Source organism: Synchiropus splendidus, chromosome 3, assembly GCF_027744825.2.
Source record: "Synchiropus splendidus isolate RoL2022-P1 chromosome 3, RoL_Sspl_1.0, whole genome shotgun sequence".
Lineage (NCBI taxonomy): Eukaryota > Metazoa > Chordata > Actinopteri > Syngnathiformes > Callionymidae > Synchiropus > Synchiropus splendidus.
Genome location: NC_071336.1, coordinates 17,819,301 through 17,835,991, shown reverse-complemented (window position 1 = coordinate 17,835,991; position 16,691 = coordinate 17,819,301). Strand labels below are relative to the sequence as shown.

The 16,691-nt window shown below is 43.2% G+C and overlaps 1 protein-coding gene across 1 annotated transcript; it reads right to left on the bottom strand.

The window, feature by feature from the left end:
* Positions 1-409: 409 nt before the first annotated feature.
* Positions 410-15,161, bottom strand: slc22a17 (solute carrier family 22 member 17). The gene is made up of 10 exons (XM_053858599.1): positions 14,732-15,161; positions 13,031-13,547; positions 10,892-10,995; positions 7,435-7,589; positions 6,618-6,783; positions 5,202-5,326; positions 4,832-4,937; positions 4,461-4,684; positions 3,761-3,872; positions 410-2,968 (listed from the first exon to the last, which is right to left on the bottom strand). Exons 2-10 carry the CDS (start codon positions 13,496-13,498, stop codon positions 2,692-2,694), a joined length of 1,737 nt encoding a protein of 578 aa, XP_053714574.1. The 5' UTR covers positions 13,499-13,547; positions 14,732-15,161; the 3' UTR covers positions 410-2,691.
* Between the last annotated feature and the right edge of the window lie 1,530 nt (positions 15,162-16,691).

Below are 16,691 nucleotides of genomic sequence, written 5' to 3'. Positions count from 1 at the left end.
GTCATTTTTCATTTAAATGGAAGCACTCATACATTTTCCCACCAGTCTCCATTTACAGATAGTTCATCCTTGCCATATGTCTTGTACTGTAGCGTATTTGACAATAAAGCTGACCTACCTACCTATTTATAATATGTATTTGTGTTGATAAAAAAACAAAACAAAACAGCAACACTGTTCCTTTATGAAGCCTTCATTTTTACATAAATGTTAGGGACTTGAAATGGACGTGTTCATGATAATTACTAATGACAGTGAGTGAAATGAACTTTGACTTTGATGTTTTAAGTTAAACTTGATAATTCTGGAATCAAATATTAAACCACCAACATGAGCCACTACCAACTAAACATAAAACTTTCGCATTTAAATCTTTTTTTTCCCCCAATTGAGATCCACCATTAACATACAGCATATTCCAAAATCTTTTATTGTTCCATTCCCAAGACAGTGAAACAGTCCATGACCTACCTGAACCTCGCAGCCATGTAGGGATTCAGAAGCAGTGACAATAAATATTGCACGAGTCAGCAGGCACCCGTCCAAAATGCATGGTTTTATTGTCAGACATGAACTGAGGTTAAGAACTGCATCGCACCAATCAGCCAACATTAGTGTTGAAGAACGTCCCAGTGAATACATAGAATCAGTGTTGAGTGTAACCCCCCCCTTCTCCCTTAAAAAAAGCTGACATCATCAGTCCTTCAATTCATAATCTATAACATCAGCATATGTAATAAAATGACTTGTGCAAAATCAGCACTGGAACACAGAGTGAGGAGTGTTGGGCCCTCGCTGGCTGCCACAGCACCACGTCACCGGGCCCCTTCTCACCTCAGGGAACGTTCCAGCAACACAAAATCTGAACATACAGACAGACAGAGCAAGAATGTGTGTTTCAACTTCAATATAACTAGGAATTTATAGTGTGAAATTAATTTGTTTTGTCATAAAGTAAAACAGGTATTTTACGGTCGTGTACTTCCGACTTTGTGAGAGAGAATGAGAGTGACTGTGCGATCGTCGCGTGTTCCTCGGACAGTTGCACTTTAGGAAATAAGACATTGCTACTCATACGTCCACAATCGGATACAGGTTGACGTTTAAACACTTGAACGACTGACATCAAATAAATGCAATAGTAATGACCAAATGTTTCTGACATCTCAACATGTCACTGACACAAGACATTTTAAAGCCCAACATGTAGAATGGTGAGTCGCTAGAGAAATCTCACTTGACATTTTGGCTTCACGGAGCAAGACTGACTTCAAGAGTCACAGTCACATGAAGCACCATCTAAACTTTGCTGTGCCTAAACCTGTACCTTGTTAACTACCGACTGTGCCGGTGTACCGGTACCAAATCTAATAGACCTATCAGCTGACTCCGACACTACAGAGCACAATGGATCATAGACACACATGGCATCAGAAGTAGGATCTACACAGGATCAGGTGGGCAGTCGTAATGTTACGGTCGAAGCAGTGAGAGCCTGGTCTGCTTTTGCCAATAGTTTATTTGATTATCCAGAGAGGTATTGAGTAAATAAAGCCCTTCAGTACTTCATGCAGAGCAGAACTTGGTGACGCTCTCCTCATAAAAAAGGTTTCATGCCTCAAAGCGTCATTGAGATTAATAATTAGCTTAATACTTCAGCAGGGAAGCGTCATGGCCGCCACTTTAAGGCAATAAACGACAGCACAACAAGATAAATACTCTGGCTCCAGGCCAGAATCCTCTCATCGCAGAGCAGGAACCTTGTCTTCAACGTAACACGTGGATCTCCAGGCACAACATCTGCTTATCACCAAACTGCCATGGAAGTCAGAGAGGATATTTACAAATGAAAAATAAAGCGTGAAAAATCCAACTGTTGTTGTGACTCTATCAGGACACAAACTGATGACGGCACATTGTAAGACAACTATTGCTGACTCATCAGTATTGCGTCTGGCGGACCATTTTCAGGTTCATAACAGTCCGAACTAAATGTAATGAGTATTTTCCTAGATTTTACTTCAAATTTACATAAAAACATTTTGAGTATTGTTACTTTTGTTATGGGCAAATAAATGAAAAATAAATACCCATCAGCCACTGCTCCTTCCTTCTCAAATCCTCTTTGTCTGTTGTTGACCGATTCATCAAAACTAACAAGGACTACACGGTTGGCGAGAAGCAGGACAAGGACTGGACCACTTCTACTTCACACCAGACAACAGGCTCTCACATGAGAACAGAAGACTCACTCTCCAACACCACGAAGTGACATCGCTTTAAATGATGACGCGCTTTGGGGTCAACGGGACAAACAGCAAAACACGTCTGCTTAAAAGTCTTTTCACACACGGAAGTGAAGGTGTGCTGGTGTGTCAGATGGAGAGTCAGAAATGTATGGAGAAGACGAAGATGAAGACACTTGTACCTCTACTAGTACCACTTGTGAGTTTCAGTGAGAAGATTGTGGAGGTTCAGTGAGTTGAAGAGAAAAGGCAGCAAACCAAACCGCCAGCGTTTGGAATGACTTGAGGATGATATGTTAGGAAGCCGACCTGGTCCTCCATGGATGACAGAGCAGCCCTTTGACCCCTCCCTTCCTCACACCACCGCCTGGTCCTTATGTGGACAGTTCAATGGGAGTGTTCCACAAACCAGAAGATAACATCCGTGAATCTTCAAGAAACTCCTTTAGGTCTCTGGATTTGGTGTAGCCAGCAAAGGCACATTGTCCCGCCTCCTCCTCCCCAGTGGTGGGCGCTTGTACTGCTCCCCCTCGGCCAGCGTCTGTGGCAACGGTTTCCTCTTGCTCTCGGGCAGCAGCAGTATGGACAGCACGGCAAGCAGCGCCAGCGAGGAATAGACCACGTGATGCAGGAAGTAGCCGTAGTGGTTCCTCAGGTCCATTAGCGGCGAGCTGAGGCGGCCCACGGAACCCAGAGCCAAGACAGCGCCGACCCCCGTCCCTCTGGACAACATCAGCAATATTAAAATTAGTGCTCTCTTTCTATCACTTTTGTCACTTTAACTCTGTGGTTAAGTATTTGAATTGAACATTCATCTACTAAGTAGTAACACGCTTATTACCAACATAATCTTTGGCAGTCGTGGGCAGACTCACGACTGCCAAAGATTGAAAAAAATGACGTCTGTAACTCCTGACGTGAAACACCTTTCAGACATTAACACCTCAAAAAGTGGTGAATGAGGCTGCTGCTTTATCTCCAGGGTGAATGTGCTTAAGCAGAGCACTTCCGGTCGGGTCATGAATAATAGATGTCAGAGGATATGTCCTCCCTGCTCAGTCAGGAAATGGTGAAACTTTTATAAGGACAGAGGACCAAGACACTTCTGAGATTAGCGGATTACTCCTCAGACATATTTATCCACACAACACCTCCTGCCTCTGGAACACAGATGAGGAAGTGACTTTTATGGAAAGTCTCGGTGAAAGTGACACCCCTTCATCATTTGTGTCAGAAGAAAGACACAAGTCCAGCGGTAAGTGACATGAAAAAGTGGGTTTGATCTGAGTCTGGAGTGGTGACTCGATTCTGAGGAACTAAAAATAACTTTGTTTGTACTATAAATACTCTACTGTGCCATCATTTTACAGTACAAAACAAACCCCAGTTGTTGAATCACGAGGATATATTATTATTATTATCAGTACTGGTGGAAGTGGAAGATGACGGTTACATCATCTCATTATTAAGAAGAGGAAGGATCATGCTGGATGGTATTGTACTTGAGCTGGTACCTGATGATGGTGGGCATCACCTCTGCAGTGAAGAGGATGCAGAGGGAGGCGGTGGCCTGCGAGGAGAAGAGACCAAGCACTGAGAAGACTGTGATGGCCGTCTCACTCAGATCTGAAGGAGGAAACAGACAGAAAGGCACAGCTTGGTCAACTGCCAGTTCCTGTGTGCTGCGGTGCCTCAGATCGAGACATGTTGACCAAAATGTCACCAGGAAGGTTCAAGTGTGCCCTGGGCACACGCTGACATCAGCGACAGCAGTTCCACAGCCAACACCCATAAAAAACACACACCTATATGAAACAATAGCAAATATGAAAACACAAGTTCAAGAAAAACAAAATTGACTAATGTGCACAACGAAGATACACAACAACACAGCCTCAAGTCAACAACTATTATTGTAAGTAACACAACGACCAGTAGTTAAAGCTGATCCAAGTTCTCGCATTTTGCTTTTTAGCCACTAGGAGGAGACAAAGACTAGAGTGAGTTCCCTCAGTTGAGTACCAGAACACAAAGAGGATTGGAATGTATTTTTCCATGAGTTAACCTAAGCAAGTTGAACACAAAGCAGCACACAACCTTTTGTGAAAATGACCGTCATTCCAGTGAGGATTTAACGCATTTAATCCTTTAATTCTACGTTAACCTTTGAGAATCACAGTCAGCTTCTGCTAATATCACTCAAAACTTGCTTACACTCCATGAGTCCCAGCAGGATCAGAGACGCCAGGCCCGTCATTGTCATGAAGAGCAGCAGGATGCCGCGGCGGCCGCACCTGTCGACCGTCGCCCATAGCAACAGCAAGGCTCCGCCTCCTGCACACACGGAGAGCAGATACGTCCAGTAGAAGCTGGGCGCCGTCCCTCTGACGTCACCTCGGAAAGAGCTGTAGCAGTGGCTGATGCCGTGAGAGATGAATCTGAGGGACAAGGACAAAAGATCACAGTCAGCTATCACCTGTGTCCCAGAGGTGACGTGCAGCCAGTCAAAAGCCTCTCCAGACTGGGTGTGTGAGGACCCAGCCCGGCGCGGCAGCTCGTAAATTCATGACTGCAAAGTGACTTACGAGGTGAAACCAAGCACACACATGTTCTTCCAGATGTTCCGACTGTGGAACAGCTCATGGAATGACAGGTGGGGCTGAGAGGAGGGCGCCGGCTCGGAATCCAGCTCTGCAGTAAACAGGAAATAAAAGTGGAATGGTTTTAAATAACTGACACATTTCAGAGCTGTAAGGGACACCATAAATAAACCAAGTGCTCTTCTTGTCTTTGACCTTATTCAATAATGTAATGGAAATTAAAAATAAATAATAAATGAATATGTAAAAATACATCTCTTTATCCATCCATCTAGTTCAGGTCCACCACCGCCACCTAAACCTGTAGGAAACCTCACTGTAGGATCATCAGTGTGAAGTTAGAGCAGACACACACCTGTGAAGCTCTCATCATCCCTCACATCTCTGTTGGAGTTTCTTCTGTCAGTGAAGACGTTCATGTCAACAGATCGCTCCGACAGAAGAAGCCAGCGAGGAGATTCTGGAAAGACTCCAGGAATCCTGCAGGAAGGTCAAGACATTATAGATTTAGGGTTGACTCTTTGCGAACATTGACCCAGGATTATCCCGAGCGATCACCAATGTTTCAGCAACTTGAAAAATAAACAAGCACATTCAAGCACTTCTCTCTCACACACAGCCTTTTGCGCGTCCTTTGCATCTCCAGTAATCAATTGTTAATCTTTGCTAATTTGGTTGCAGGACTGCAGCCAGAGTCTCACAGTGATGGAAGACCTTAAACAAAGCAGCTGTAATACTTTCTGACACGAGTTAAAAGCCGCAGTGTGACTCGGGACAGGGATCAATATAATCACACAAAGCTTTCAGCGAGTCGCTTTCAGCGGCCTGAGGACCTTTAAGGAAGATGAATGGATTCCTGCCACCATCCTTTGTTCCAGCCTCCATTTTATTGGGAATTTAAAACACGTTTATAGCAGTTTAAGAAGAAAGTAGAAATTAATGAAGAATTAAATAAAAACAAAGTGGTTATTGTTGTAGTAACAAATAAGCAGATTAATATAAAAAGGTTCAGTTCGTATTAAAATGAAATATCAACATTGTATAATATTGCATAGCTTCATGAACGTCAGACCTCCCAGCACGACTGGTTTGCAGTATTTCAGACTTTCACTATTGGGTGAACGGAACACTCAGTATAAAGATCTAAGCAACTAGTTAGCAGGTGCGATACATGTCTGGCCAGAATATCAACCTCTGAATGAGCAGGCTGAAATGACATCTTTTGTGGTGTTGAGATGAGAAGCTCCTGTCAAAGGAGGCATAGAAAACCACAACAACCATGAGTGACTGGAATGGAATGGAGTTCTCGGGCTGAGAGCTTTGAGCTGGCGGTTTGAGATCTAGCGCAGGAAGTGAAGGGCCTTTCAGACAAAGTTACAAGCATGACTGTCGTCAAACTTTTCACAGGTCAAAATGACATCAGAGCTTCCTAAAAGAATGGATCAGTAAGTGATCCTACTCAACATATGTTGTATTAAAAAGGTTTTTAATTTGATATCGGACACATTTGCACGAGAAGTTTTCAACTAAAAACACCTTCCAACACAGATGAAATTCATCATCTGTTTTTCCCTCACATACATTGCTCACATGCAAATGTGCAGCTAACCCTCATCCTATATCATAGTACTTAACATGCCGCCCGCTTTGAATGAAAGGAAGTGTTTGATCACAGTCGAGTCAAAGATAAGGTTGTCAAATCCTGACTTAGCTTCACTAAAGTTGATTCAAAAGTCAGACTTTGGATATAAATGGGTTAAACAGAGCGTACCCATAGCTGAGGAACAGCGTCAGAGGGGCGGCACCTGCTCCCAGCAGACCCCTCCAAGACTGGCAGCCGAGTGCCACCGCCAGCAGCAACAGCTCCCCGGCGACCGTCATCAGCCCGGCCAGGATGGTAACCACCAGCCTGAGAGACGGCTCACACAGCTCCAGGCCTAAGAAGCACATCACAACATCCGTCATCTTTTCATACCTGATCTGCTTCCATCTGTCGTCTCCCTGGACTCAAATACGATCATGAAAGGTGCAGAAAACAAGACACTTTCTCCACTTAAACTAGAAAAAAACACTTGTGCTGTTTTGGCCCATTTTAATATTCCAGAACATGACATCTTAACAGAAATGCTTCTGGAATTGAGACCCATCACATGCTTCATACAACAGCCCAAAATAAATTGGACGAAATCCTGTATCTGGACTGGTTCCACCCATAATGCCAAATCAATCTGGATACTCTCCAGGTCCAAGCCAAATGTTCAGATTTCTGGAACAGATAGCCAAAGGATTTCTTCATGCAGTACCAAAATTTGACTTCATATCTAATATCTATCTAAAGCCTTTATCTAATTTTTAAGAGCTACCTCTCTGAGAATGTTGTTTTTTCATTTCATCATATCTTTTCAACATTTATGAGGCTAGACGACTGCATAGATGAAAACATAGATAGAAAATATTTATACTATTCTTCCAAAGATCCATGTGCTAAACAACACTTCAGTTCTCTCACACTCAACCACTATAAAACCAACACATTGGTCATTAACACAAACTTCTTAAACACCAGACACTCTTTTGTGAATACTCACGTGAAATGTATAAGTTGAGGAAGACACCTGCGCTTGCAGCTGCCAGGCAGAAACGCATCACGATGAAGATGGAAGGGGAAGGCGACACACACACCAGCACGCCAAACACCACCGAGAGGGTCAGTGAGGTCAGCAGAGACTTGGACCGACCCAGTCTGAAGCAAAACAGGGATATTTTTTATTATGTATTTTCTTTCTTGTCTACATGCAGTGACACTAGCATGATGCTCAAATTGCAACTCATGATTAGATTGAATAAAAGACAGGCAGATGTGTGTAGACGGTCGACGGCGTCAGACATCCCACCAGTAAAAGCAGGTTCCATGTCGACCAATCAAATATGATCAAATATAGAGCCCGCAATCGCAAAACCACGGATCCAGGAGGACGTGACAATGGACCAATTTTGATCTAATTCAGCAAAATTGCCAGGATGAAGAAACACCCTTTTCATGGAAACCAGCTTGATGGCACATGGTTGAATTTCCCCACTGTAAGATTAATGAAGGCCATGTAATCTAATGTTCAGGGCGCTATCCAATTTCTTATGTTTGTCATGATGCCACTCTGACTAGAAGCCTGCTTACTCTGTTACCAATACTTGAGTTGTCTTATAATTTAGTACATCTAAGATTTGCATTTTTGAATTCAACTTTTTACTTTCATTTCAGTATATTTCCCCCTGAAAATACAGCAATTTTTCTGCTATACTTAAATACAGTAGGACTCTGCTTTTATTTTTAGACATCTTTGTTCAAATCACTTTCATTCCCTGGTGGCTCATCACTGGGGATCCATAACCTGAAATAAGAACCATGATGTTGTAACCATCTTCGGTGGATTAGTGATGGCTGACATGAGCCAGTTGCTCCTTGGTCCGAGAAAAACACCCATGTCGCCACATTGCTGGAATACAGTATACAGCGCTATGCATTGGAGGGTATTCTTATGTCAGAGCAAACAGTGACCGTTTCAGGCTACAAAACTCCACATCTAATCATAAAATACATGCGGTGGCAAGCTCCACCTGCGAATGCACTGTGGCAACATGTACATGGAAAATGAAAAAAAGTCCTTACACAGTCCTTCATAGTCAGTTTCACTGATGCTTTGTAACTCTTGAATCAACATTCAGTCATGTATATTTACTTCAACTTGGGTCATTAGCATTTTAAGCTTGTTACTTACTTGAGGGCAATTTTTGGCAGGTCTAACCAGCTCTGCTCTGGAATAGTACTTTTCCTAGTGCCTATGTTTGTTGTACACAGTTGCTTTCGTCATGTCATTGTTTGGATAAGGACCGTTCACTGCGATTGTGCTTTGGTTAGTTAAATGTTTTCCATGGAAGGCTTAGAGTTTGAGGGTATACATCTGTAGTTGATGTTTCTGAAATCCACAGGATAAAAAAGGGTCGGACCGGAAGTTATTCCCTAAAACATGGGTTACAGTGAGCTATTTAGGGAGCATTAGATCAGATCTAAGAACCATGAATAGTAGAATGAAATAAAAGAATGAAAAACTATTTATATCTTTCTGCACCAAAATAACCAATGCTTCCTTACCAACATTAGATTAACATCTATTTAAGGAAGAGGGGTGATGCACTACCACAGGTTTAAACAGATATAGAAGCCCAACTCAACATCAGTCGAACACAGCCGTGAGCAACTCTTGTGCCCAGTTGGACGCAGCATTAAGTCACCGAGTGTCATGTGCATTGGAGTAACGTCATTTGATTAAGAGGCAGCAATTTCAACAATAAATATTTCATCTATATTATGGTGGGTAACACAAAACGCAAAATACAGTGGTGTACATTTTTGAGCAGATAATATCGACCTTGAGGTTAAGCATCAACTTGGCTTCCGCTGCAGAAGACAGATTCATCAAGGCTTCAAATTTGTTTTGTTCCGCTTCCATTTTTTTCTGCCCACAGGCAGCAATCATTTGCTCGTCTTCACCAACAGGTCCTAAGCTCAATTAGCCATCAAATTAGCTCAGGCCGTCAGCTTATTAATTCTGCCCCCTCTGAATTCATACTCTGACTCCTGGCTCTTCTGTATTTAAGACACAACTTGAGTTTGTGAATAATATGTAAACGTGTCGTACTGTTTATCATTTCATGTATGGCTCATATGGAAATTAAAAAAATAAACTCCACAATATTTCAACAACATGACACTCAAAGAATTGTAAACCGGCATTCGCCAGACACTCAGCAAACATTTGTGGTGATGTAAGTCCAGCTGAGCAGCAGTAGTGAAACTGTCCTGTCAGGGCTGAGGGACCAGGAACCGTGTGATCTTGAGCCCAGGTCAATGAACCATAAAAACATTTGACACAGTGACCTACAAACAAGAACAATAGGAAGAAGACCTGCTGTGTATAGGGAAAGACATATGCACTGACTGTCCATTTACTGCACGCATTTGCAGCAGATTCCTTTAACAACGGTGTGAGGTTGACTAGGCAGCCATGATGGAGCCAATGCACAGGCATGAACAGAGTAAATATGAAACTGACAGTAACATTCACCATCATAATCACATCTAATATCTAATAACTTATACCAAAGCAGATGCACCCAAACATAATTACATGTTTCAGGGGAGTCGTTTTAAATGGCCCATTATAAATGTTAGACACTCAAGTATAAGTTCAACTCAACAGTCAAGTGGTTTCTCAAACTTGTATTCAGAAAACAACAACTTAAATACATGAACTGGATCCTTTTGAAACATTTCATGTAACAGTTACAATAACAAGACTATAAACCCACTGGATCCATGTAATATAATTTACCCTCAAAATCAGGAGGGGCAAAAAGAGGATCAATACAAGAGACAAGATAGAGATTTACCATAACAGTGCTTTCAGAACAAAACCAGAGAAACCCAGAGAAAACAGTAGAATATTTGCTTTCGGATGAATTAGACCACAAAAACAAACAAAAAAATTGAACATTGTAGTACTTGTTTATTCTAATACTAGTCTTTGAACACCTCACATGTACAACAACAGTATCTAGTGTGATACCTCTGAAGCTTCACAAAGTGTGACATATTTGACCTATAAATAAACACATGATTTTTAGCGTCTTGTCCACAAACTCGACACTATTGTGAGGAGAGTTTGCGTGAGAGACTAGCAATCTCTAATCTTTAACAAAACATTCAGGGAGAGTGGTGATGTTGTGACACAAACAGTAGGGTGTGTGTGTGTGTGTGTGTGTGTGTGTGTGTGTGTGTGTGTGTGTGTGTGTGTGTGTGTGTGTGTGTGTGTGTGTGTGTGTGTGTGTGTGTGTGTGTGTGTGTGTGTGTGTGTGTGTGTGTGTGTGTGTGTGTGTGTGTGTGTGTGTGTGTGTGTGTGTGTGTGTGTGTGTGTGTGTGTGTGTGTGTGTGTGTGTGTGTGTGTGTGTGTGTGTGTGTGTGTGTGTGTGTGTGTGTGTGTGTGTTACCTGTCAGCAGCGAATCCCAGTCCAAGACAGCCAGTCACTATGCCCAGGATGAAACACACCTCCTCCACTGGGACCAACCAGTAACGATCGCACACCAGATCCCACTAAAGAGAGACAGGAAACCGGGGTGGATGGAAAAAAAAAAGATCTCCGAAAAATGTGATCACCGTTGACATCAACACAACTCTAGTCTTTGGGCAGATATATAGTCAGGGGAAGCAATATGACACTTAAACAACAAGCAGTGCTTCAGGACCAGGTGTGATTTAGTTTCCAGTTTAATTTTATTTATTTATTTTTTATTATTATTATTTTTATTTTTTTATTCTCTGTGTGATGCTCTTCCTGACTGCATGCCCTTTCTTGCCTCTATTGCTGCTGGAAATGTAAATTTCCTGGAGGGAGTAATCCCAAAGGGATCAATGAAGTCTAGTCTAAGTCTAAGTCTAAGTCTAAGTCTGGTGTTATGGCATTAATGCAGTGGGTGCTGGCCTCAGTCGTCAGTTTCAAAGTACTAGGAAGTGTAGAATAGGGAATAGTTGCAGACACATTAACATTTCAGCTTGGTATTCTTAAGTACAGGGGAAGATTCACTTGAGATTTTGAAGGCAATTTTTGTCAAAATTAAGGCCCTGCCCGTCCTTTAGTTGCCATAAACTCCATGAAGGGGCTACAGGTCATAGCCTCCACCTATTTTGGCACATCGACCACACTGCTTTTAACAAAGGAGAAAAACCAAAACCGAAGGAGTGGAATCACCTTCATTGGTTTAGTCGCACTGAGCAGTTCCAAGAGCAGCTGAGCTCTGCAACTGATGCCGTCTGCAAAATCATTTTAATGATGTGGAAAGAGCTCAAGCAGAGGGGCCCTGTTAAAAAAGCCCTTGCGTAATTGGAGCTTGAGCACAGAAACAGAGATGCCTGTCAAGTAATATCAGTCGTCCCGTTGCCAAAACACACTGCCACTACAACACGGGACAGTCGTGCAAAGAGAAGCACACCAGCGTCGAGTACTGTTGAAGGTTTGGACAAGAAATGCGATCAAACAGGTTGCAGAACTCCCCAGTCTGGTTTAGAGTGTAAAGAGGTGACGCTTGTTTGACGATTGGAGAGAAACAGTGTTTTCATTTTTGCATGATTTGAAGGTCTGGCTTTATGTTATGCCTTTGTGATAGAGCATGCTTTTTATGCTTCCACCATAAATGTATTATTACTGGTAATTATAATGTTAGATTTACAGTCTACATATATACAGAGGTGCCACAGCACAGTCAGACAAGCCTGAGTTTGACATGGCATATGTGACACGATTTATTGATCAGAAGCCACGCTGCTTCCTCCAGAGACTGTCAGGACAGCAGCAGAGGAGGACAAAAACATCCTGAGCTAAAAACCGACTTCAGAGAAACACCAGTGTCTCACTGCGTGAGTGTGTAAATGGCAGAATACTGTGTAAACTGAAGAATGGACGAATACATCCTCTTTCTACCACAGTTTTCTATCTGGCTTCAGCAAATACAGCGGACTACACTGGTGTGGGTGGAGAAACTGGCCTGAGACCAGTGACTGGAGATTTGGGTGTGGCGCCCACGACAAGTAAAAATAGATGATCAGGCCACAAAAAGACGAGAATAGTTCGAATAACACTTAAAAAATTATTTCAGAAAGATCCTGAAATAAGACGATATGTCAACGTAATAATTTCTAGCGACATACATACAGTATGTCACACATCTGACAGAATAATGGCATTCTAATTTTAAACATAACACAAAAGTAATGAAATCGATATTACACACAGGACTTCAAACAACTTTTTACAGATTACAAGGTCACCTCAACGACTCTCCACATATCTTGTGAATAGCTCGTATAGATCTTCAAAACAGACTTTAAGTTCTTGATCTTGAAGTGCACCTTTTTTTCAACAGATGCAATGGTTGTGTTTCGCTCAAAGTCAAAACAATTTCTTCGTGATTTACCTAAGCCAGGGTCCAAAAATGCTTCATGGGCTCACACTTCGGCATCTTGAGAGCCAACTAAAGAATGCTGGAACCATCTTTGACCTTGGAACATTGTGGCAAGAGGGTATCCAAAAAAATACTCATCACTACTTCTCACAGAACCTGATGGTACTCACCTCAGTGACGATGTTGTTCTTCAGGCCCTCTGTAACATTGTAGTCCCAGCCTGACTCACAGTTCACCACCAATGACTGGCTGCCATTGGCATACTGTTTACACTGAGAGGGACCGCCGCTGTCCCCGGGTCTGTCACCCTTCTCCCAAGGAATGGAGGCATTCAGGACATCCGGCGAGGGCAGTGGCAGGTGGCAGTGGTGTGGGGATGAGAGTGTGATTAGGGGGTCGGAGGAGAGCAGGAAAGCAAGGAAAAAGTTGGGCAGGATGGAGAGAGCTATCAGAACCCTCTGCTTCTTCCTGCCCAGAGCCAGAACCATCACCTCTCCTGTCGGGGGCAGTGATGGTGGAGCAGGGAGAGAGGAGGTGGAAGGTGCTGGGGAGGAAGGAGTCGGGGAGGAGGGGATGGATGGAGGGGGGGCTGGACATGGGGACGGAGAGACTAGTGGGGGAGAGTCTGGTGATGTCATGACGATGACGCAGGGTTTCCCAACGTAGAAGAAGAGATGTGGGAATATTCTGGGGAGGCAAAAGAAAAGTGGTTGGACAAAGTGATCTGAAGGAGCTGTCATTAGAATGTGGGACAAATTCAAGGCCTGGGGACCGAAGCCAGACCACCACGTCATTGTATGTGGGCACATGAGACTTAAACATAAGTATAACGCTTCGGCTTTAAAAACAATAATGAATTAAAAACAGCTATTTCATGTCGACATCACAAAGATTACAGTTTCAAGTTGTGATATTCAACAGGCTGCCTCCCAGGTAACAGACACTATCGATGTCAATAATTTAGAATAGAAAAAAAAACTGAGATGAAAGTGAGCTCAATCGAAGATTTGAAAGTAAATGTATGTTTGCACCTCAAGGAGAGTGCTGTGAGTACAAGATGCATGTGTGTTTTTAGACAGGAACCACAGAGATGCTAGCATATTCTGTTTAAACTCACATTTCCAGATAAAGGAGACTCTTCTGTAAACAGAGCATCTGTTCACCATGCAACTTGGACAGTGTTTAGGTTTGTTTGCAATGGTCACAAAGTTGTCTTATTAACCCTAAAAAGTTCGGGAGGCTGCATCCAAGTATATTGAGGTACAATACTGTGAAATTCCCTGAAACATGAGAGTAGATTGGCTTAGTGGTCAGGTGCAGTTTTGATCGAGTAATTGGTGGCAGTTTTTATCTGAGTAAATCATAGGCGTGGTTGAAGGAATGAAATGGGGGTCACAGGGTCAAGGGGTGGACATCTTCAAACTAGTAGGGCATGACTCCACAGATGAGTTGCCAAAAAGCTGATGCTTGTTTTACTCTCGAGGCATATTTTGTGGCCCACTACTGTCCTTCTAGGGTCAGAATAAAACAATACTCAAAACAGGTGATCTGCCAGGGCCAGCATTCTTGCAGTCCAGTTATGACATCATGCTCTCTGGGGGCAGCAGCACCTGCTCTTCCTGGTGACGTAGTTTCATTTGAAGGACTTGGACTGGAAGAAGAGCTGCAGGTAAACTTGGTGCACATGCTGGGCTCAGGAATTCCTGCACAGGAAGTCTTGCCCAGAGAAATTCCACCGGGCTACTTACATAAGAGCTGCTGAATGAGGGGGATGAGGCGGTGGAGGGGATGTTACCCTGAGACACAGACTAAGTGCGACACACCTGGAAACGGACACCTGCTAATGGAACCAGAGGTGACTTCTCACTTACCTCTCAAGATATAACCCCACTGCACGTCGTTGAGCGGTTTCCTCCAACGTCCAGAGTAGTTTCACCGTGTATCCTGGACAGCTCCTGGACAACCGTCAGCACCCTGGGAGGACATGTCCCGGACAGCAGCTGCTGTTGTTGTTGTTGTTGGGGTCGATGGTGGACACACCGGGACTCGCTCGCTCCGGGAGATGCCGGTGTCGCAGCTAAACGTCTCGCTTCTACAGCGGCTGCTTCGCCTTCAGTCCACGCTCCTGCCCGCCGACGTTGCACGGTGTCGATAAATAAGACGGAATGAAACGCGACATCATCTTAAAGGGGAAGGCAGAGGTTGTTGAGTCGGTCGGGGACAAAGAGCGGGTGGAACACTGCACCGGGAGACTGTTTGTTGGAGAACAGCTCTGAGGAGGACGTCTCACTTCGTCAAATATCGACTGTAGCCGTACGTAACTACGTAGCTTCGTCTGTGTGAGCACAGAGATTCTCTATGAGTGCGAGAGCAGTTACCTGGATATTTATGTAGGCAGGTTGACATCTTGAACTGCCGCGTTTTATTGACATATTTCCTGCTACACCCTGAAATGGAATTTGCTTTTTACATCACTTACCAGCATGTGGCTTTATTTTGTTGTTAACATGATTCGTGAAGTAAACCACACTTATGTGCCGAATGTCCATGTTGTACATGAGCTTTGGTATCTGGGAATCTTGGCGCAAAAATAGAGGGACAGCCACTGCCTGGTCCTTTGGTTGACCTCTGAAGGCCTCGCCATCCTTTCCATCCTTCATGATGCGAATAATACTTGAATACTGACTTGATACTTGACGGCTGAGCGAACCAGCAACAGAGTGAGACGTCTGTTCACTCCTGCGCTGTTCGACCACACGATGGAGACATCCATCACCAGATGCCGGCTCAACACTGACCGACTTGTAGTCCAGACTGCCACATGACTGGGTCTCTCTGTTGCGAGTCATGTTGGCGCTGACGTTTCTAAAATCAAAGCTGACCCCCTCAAACTGTTCACTTGCGGCTGATGATGAGTACATGGAGACATTAAATGCACTGCCTAAGCAACAGTGAAGCTCAGCATAGCAAAACTCTGTCACTATTATTATTGTTATTATTATTATGATTACGACTATAATTATTATTAGTAGTAGTGCTAGTAGTAGTAGTAGTAGCATTAGTAGTAGTAGTAATAATAATAACTTAATAACTTACTTACAATTATTATTGTTGTTATCAATGGTTTTGGAGTCTTGAGTCTGGACCAAGGTTCCGCCTTTTATTTTCACTCATTGTTCAACCTCTGATGAATTTCAGTTTGGTGAAAAGGGACCTTAGTATTGGACGATGCTGACCTCAACATAGTGGTGTCAGTGGTGTAGACAAATTATAATATATTTTACCTACATATCTATGTGTCTTTTCATTGTAATGTGCGATTACTCCCAATGGTATGAATAATTTCCCATATTTTATAGCAGGCTCTCTGTTCTTTGAAGACAAAAAGCTGCTCAGGTTTGACTGCCTCAACCTCCCAATAATGGACATACTGAAACAGAATACATGCGTGCGGAAGTGTGGACCTACTTTTTTGGTATTTAATTTATAAGGCATTCATGTTGGAAGTGAGCGTCCATGATGCAGCGCCGCTCTGCATCGTTGGCCGGACTCATATAGTCAAAGCTGTTGAGTAATTTGGTTGAAACAGGTGAAATATACGCTTTCTTCATTCTGTGGAGATGTTGCACTCTTGGGACCACAGATTGCCCCACACAAACTCTGCAGGACATTTCGACAGACATGGTCACACGAGAAGTCTCTCTGTGTCGCTCAGCAGATGAGTGACGTTCAGAAGTTGCTGTCCTTCTTGTTTGTGCAGATCTGGTTTAGGAAGTCACAATAACACGAGAAGATTTCCCTGGATTTATTTTGGTTGTAAATTATGTAAAA

What these genes read in the sequence shown, in the direction of transcription:
- slc22a17 (XM_053858599.1), bottom strand. Translation starts at nt 13,498, where the DNA reads ATGACATCACCAGACTCTCCCCCACTAGTCTCTCCGTCCCCATGTCCA. An exon ending in CTGGGATTCGCTGCTGACAG is followed by an intron (nt 7,590 to 10,891) that starts GTAACACACACA and finishes GTTTTGCTTCAG; the next exon opens with ACTGGGTCGGTCCAAGTCTC. An exon ending in CCTCAACTTATACATTTCAC is followed by an intron (nt 6,784 to 7,434) that starts GTGAGTATTCAC and finishes TGTGCTTCTTAG; the next exon opens with GCCTGGAGCTGTGTGAGCCG.